At 54.5% G+C, this 5,244-nt stretch overlaps 1 protein-coding gene across 1 annotated transcript; it reads left to right on the top strand.

Annotated features, from left to right (window-relative positions):
• Positions 1-277: 277 nt before the first annotated feature.
• Positions 278-4,365, top strand: RD3 (RD3 regulator of GUCY2D). The gene is made up of 2 exons (XM_004450538.3): positions 278-749; positions 1,902-4,365. The coding sequence occupies exons 1-2, from the start codon at positions 454-456 to the stop codon at positions 2,197-2,199; spliced, it is 594 nt and encodes a 197-aa protein (XP_004450595.1). The 5' UTR covers positions 278-453; the 3' UTR covers positions 2,200-4,365.
• The last annotated feature ends 879 nt before the right edge of the window (positions 4,366-5,244 follow it).

Genomic DNA, 5,244 nt, shown 5'->3' with positions numbered 1-5,244 from the left:
ATTTAAAAAAAAATAATGTGTGTATTACATACTATTTTTCCTGAAATCACAAGGATACGGCTGTGCTCAGCCATACACAGCATGTTTCCTGCACTCGACTAAAAACCAAAGGGGTCTGTTTGGTGTCAGGTGGGTTTCAGGAGTTTTCTCTGGGCTCCATCATCGGGAGATTTAGGAATCATTACAACCGTGAGAGTTTCTTCCTTTTATGTGGTACTTACAGACCACCAAGTTTATTCACAGCTGCTTCTCACGACAGCCCTATCTTGTCTTATAGAATTGGACATCGCCCAGCGACGTTGAGCCACCTACCCTGGTCACACAGCAGTGTGGGCGGAGCAGGTCTTCTCAGCCCGGGTGCCAGCTCGCCTCCCTCCTTCCTTCTTGGCCTCCCGGGGTCTCCGCCCTAAGTGACGGAAGGGCCCAGTGTATCTCGGCAGGGCTGGAGGGGCCATGTCCCTCATACCGTGGCTCCGGTGGAGCGAGGCCTCGCCACGGCTGTCGTCCCGGAGCCCGGAGGAGATGGTGCTGGAGACGCTGATGATGGAGCTGGCGGGGCAGATGCGGGAGGCTGAGCGGCAGCAGCGGGCGCGCAGCCGCGTGGGCAGGAAGATCTGCACGGGGGTGGACTACAGCTGGCTAGCCAGCGCGCCCGCGCCCACCTACGACCTCAGCCCCGGCGAGCGGCTGCAGCTGGAGGACGTCTGCGCCAAGATCCCCCCGTCCTACTGTGGGCCCGCCATCCTCAGGTAACCCCCCACGGGACGGGACCAGCTGGCCCCAGGGAGGGGGACGCAGGGCCGGGGCTGCGGCCCCCAGGACCAGTTCCCTTAGAAGGAGCAGGGCGGAGGAGGAATCTGGAAGAGCCCACGGAATGCCAGCCCAGGGCCAGGGGCTCCGAGGGGGGTGGCAGGAGGCTCCTGGAGGCGCGTGAGTTTTGAGGGGACAAATTCTAGGACCTTGCAGCTTTCCGTTTTCCCTGCCCAGAATGTGTGGCTCCTCTTCCTTCTCCAGTTCATCTTCAGTGTTAACCTGCTTAGGGAGGTTTTTCCAAACGGTCCCTCCAAAACTAGTCTCTCAATTATCCTATCTCACTCTAGCTTGCCCAAAGGGTATCTGACTACAGAAGCGTCAGGGATAGGGTAGCAGTGAGGGTGACGCTGGGGTGAGGACACGTGTTGGCAAACCAGGCTCTCCACACCCGAGGAAGGGGGAGACATACCCACGCGTAGTGAAACGGCTGTCCTGTCACACTGGCTGACTCACGTCATTATGGAAAGGTTTGAGAAGCCCTGACTTCCAACGCAGGGTGGAAACCAGGTGGTGCGTGCACCTGCTAAGTCCTGTCAAGTCTTGAGCTCTAAGGAAAGAGCAGCATTTGGGGAACTCCCCGGGATTCTTCCTGGCAGGAGTGCAGCCGCCTTTGGGGCCACAGCGGGAGTCAGATCACCAGGGCCTGGGGTGCCAGGCCAGAGGGCGTCTCCTCACCCAGAAGCGCGAGAGGCTGCAGGGAACCCCGCAGGCAGCGGCCGGGTCACGCTGCAGGTCAGGGAGCTGGTTCCCACCGCCGGGCCAAGGAGGGGCAGGAGAGGGCCAGGTGAAAAGGGGCTCCCGTTAGTACTCTGGCATCGGTAATCTCAGGTAAGCGGCAGGGTCTTTCCATGCGTGGGCTCACTGAAATTCTCAAAAAGGCAGAGCTGTCACCCCCAGTTTACAGACAGGAAGCTGGGGCTCCCTGAGATGGCAGGGCTGGGATTCGAACTCGGGACTGGCTGGAGGCACAGGGAGGTGGGGTGGTTCCCGATTCAGAAGTGGGAGAGGAAGAGGAGGACTTGCCCGCGGGCTTAGACGCCCCGCCCGGCGCGCCCCGGCGCCCCGGGCCCTCCCCGTCCCCGCCGCAGGTTCCGGCAGCTGCTGGCCGAGCAGGAGCCCGAGGTGCAGCAGGTGGCGCGGCTCTTCCGCTCGGTGCTGCAGGAGGTGCTGGAGAGGATGAAGGCGGAGGAGGAGGCCCGCAGGCTGACGCGGCAGTGGAGCCTGCGGCCCCGCGGCGGCCTGGCCCTGGGCACCTTCAAGGCCCGCGCGCGCATCTTCCCCTTCGCCAGCGACATCCGCACCATCTCGGAGGACGTGGAGCGCGACGCGCCGCCGCCGCCGCGCACCTGGAGCATGCCCGAGTTCCGCGCGCCCAAGGCCGACTGACCTCAGCCCCTCCCCGCCAAGAGCTGCGCCCCCTGCGGGAGGGCACGGCAGCGTCCCGGCACCTCCGCCCTGGGCCCTGAGCGGGAGGCGGAAGAGACCCTCCCCTAGACCCAGCAACCCTGCCCCCCGCTGACCACAAGGCCAGGGTCAGGGCTTGGCCGGCAGGGGGCGAGCTCCCCGCCCGCCCGCCCGAGTCTCTGGAGCGGCCCCTGACCTTCCTCACAGGGGGTCGTGCTTGGCACACAGACCAGCGGCCCATCCCCATCTCCTGCTTCTCTCTAGAAGGGGAAGGTTGCCCTGCCTTGGTGCCAAGACCTGGGTTCTCACCCCAACTTACCAACCCATCACTGCCGCTTCCTGGGTAGCCGTGAGGGCCTTTGGGGTCACGTCCACTCTTGTTGGAGGAGGGGATTGGCTGGCCTCATCACTGCAGGTGGTCACAGCACGATGGGCCACCGAGCTGGAAGCGGCCCCAGAGAGGCTAGATGCAGCCTCACCTCCACGGCCCAGTGCACAAGGGAAAAGACGCAGAGATGGGCAGCCCTCTTCCCCCTTAAGCACTGGTCAGATCCCCGTGGCCTGTGAGGTTGCTCCCGAATGCCTAGTGGCTGTCCCTGAGTCCCTGAGTCCTGGGCTGTGATGGGACAGGTTCAAGGGCTACAGCTCCCCCTGCCTGAGATCAGACTTTGGCTTTGGGCTGGGGGGTCTAAGCTGCTCTCTAAGAAATTAAGTGTGTATGTATGTGTGGGTGGAGATAGGGTTGCCCATTACTTCCCCTTCAGTATCATCAGGTGGGACATGGCCCAGCCCTGGCAGCTCCTTCCAGTGGACGGTCCAGGTCTCTTTGGTATCTGGTCCTACCTGCTGTCTGACTTTCCTCAGGGCAAATGATGCCTAAACCTCTAACTGACCTCAGGCCATCTGAGGGAAATGTTCTAGAAGAGCCTTCACTGTCCTTGCATTGTCTGAAACATCTTGATATTAGATCCTGATGATGGGCATGTGGATTATCCAATGTGTGGGTCATCCACGGCCTATCTGGAAGGCCAGGTGGCCTCCTGACACCCTCTGGGGCTGATGTAGGGGGTGGGTATGTGGCAGGATGGGTGGAGAAACTGCCCAATCACCAGTGCATGTTCAGGAAATACAAGTGCATTTTAATATTAGTCTAAATAAAATATCAGGAGGGAAATAGGCCTGTATTCCTTGAGCTAATCCAGTGGGAAAAAAAATTTTAATGGTGTGATTTGGATTATTTTCACTCAGATTTGTACTGGGAATCATAGTATGGTAGAAAACCTCTTATCCAACATATTCAAGATGCAGGAGTTGATTGGCTTATTGACATAATTTGTGATTGTCGAGAATCATTGAAATAAAAACACACACCTTAAACAACATATTTTAACTTAAATCACAAAAAAAGGTTATTCAGTTGCCAAACTTTTGTTGGAGGTCCAAACCGCATATACTTTTTTGTTAATATGGGTGGTCTGAGCAGGGGCTCTACACTTCATTTATATTGGTGTGTGTACCTGTAAATTAATCATAGCAATAGGAACGACGGGTATAAACAAGTTTTGGAACAGACAGAAGCGCCCCTTGGTAAGCAGACAACTTGGCTGGAGGGAGCTAAAGTGCTGGGGAGAGCTAGAAAAGGAGCTACTAGCCGTGAACTTTCCTGGTGCCCCGGATGCGGCTCCCCATGTTTCTCAGAGAGCATGGCGTGCCCTGGTTAGCCTGACAAACCTGTTCAGAGGACTGGAAAAGAGAATCTACTGCTCTCCGCCTTCCCATCACCTTCATGTACCTTTGTCCACATTAAAAAAAAAAAAAAATGGGAGGAAGGAAGGAGGGAGTGAGGACGGAAGGAAAGAAGGAAACCCCAGGCATTCAACGTGGGGTTCTCTTTACACTGAAGAACCTGGCAGCCAGGAGAGCCCCCCACCATTGCCGTTTGGCACAGGTAAGCTCTGCCAACCTCAGTTTGACATCAGAGCCCACCTGCCCTCCTCAGGCGCTGGCGGTTCCTACCCCTGAGGATCCGTCCCAACTGCAGGGTCCCGAAACTGTTCCTCTGGATTTGGATTATTACGGGGAGTCATGACGTCTGCTTCAATTTCTATTTTTAAAAACAATAAAATACTTGTTTCCTTTAGAATAAAACCGTTCGAGAGTCTCCTTGGGAGTCCTCGGTGAGCGGCTGGTGGTGGCTGGTGGGGATGAGTGGAGCACGCTCAAGAGCAGGCGGGGGTCGGGGGCACGCAGCTCAGCGCCACTACCACCAGAGCGAACCAGTGGCGTGGGACCCCTCTGGTTATTGTTTGTTCTTTTTAAACTTGAAATTTTCAAACACACTGAAAAAGAGAGAGAAACGTGTAAGGAGCCCCACAAGCCATCACCAAGATTGAGTAGTTACTATCATTTTGGTATATTTGCTTTAACCATTTTTTTGTGTGTGTATTTTAAAATAAATCCCTGAGGTCATGAATTTCACACCCACTGAATACTTCATTAAACATCACAAAAGAAAAAGATATTCCTCTATAGCTATAATACCACTAGCACTCCTAAGAAAGTCAACAGTAATTCCTTAAAATCACTGACTACCCAGTCCATAGTCAGATTTCCCTAACCATTCCCAACAGATGATTTTTGCAGTTTATTTCTTTGAATACGGGTCTAATCAAGTGCCACACATTGACAAGAAAGTTGTAATTTTGTTTTATACTTAGTCATATAGTGTTTATGAAATACTGTTCCCACGGTACCATACTGTTTAGAGGTAGAGTGCCTATGCAATATTAGTTTTGCGTGCAATAAGTTAATGGCTACACGTAAACACTAACTCCAAGTCCAGCCAAAAGATGCTCTTTACTTGATCCTTGTTATAATCATTTGACTGAAATTCTTGCACAGCTGCTAAGATTCTCTAGTACTTTGAAAAGCAACGTTAAAAAGAAATGGTGACAATATATCTAAACCGACTTTTCACTGGATGAAGACGATTTTCCACACCCATATGTTTTACTTTTTGAGATATGC

This window comes from Dasypus novemcinctus, chromosome 13 (assembly GCF_030445035.2).
Source record: "Dasypus novemcinctus isolate mDasNov1 chromosome 13, mDasNov1.1.hap2, whole genome shotgun sequence".
Taxonomy (NCBI): domain Eukaryota; kingdom Metazoa; phylum Chordata; class Mammalia; order Cingulata; family Dasypodidae; genus Dasypus; species Dasypus novemcinctus.
The sequence above is the reverse complement of the archived record's forward strand: the minus strand, read 5'-3'. Positions and strand labels throughout refer to the sequence as shown.

Excerpts from the sequence above, each read along its gene's own strand:
- RD3 (XM_004450538.3), top strand. The coding sequence starts at position 454 with ATGTCCCTCATACCGTGGCTCCGGTGGAGCGAGGCCTCGCCACGGCTG. Across the intron at positions 750-1,901 it reads TGTGGGCCCGCCATCCTCAG|GTTCCGGCAGCTGCTGGCCG; the intron begins GTAACCCCCCAC and ends TCCCCGCCGCAG.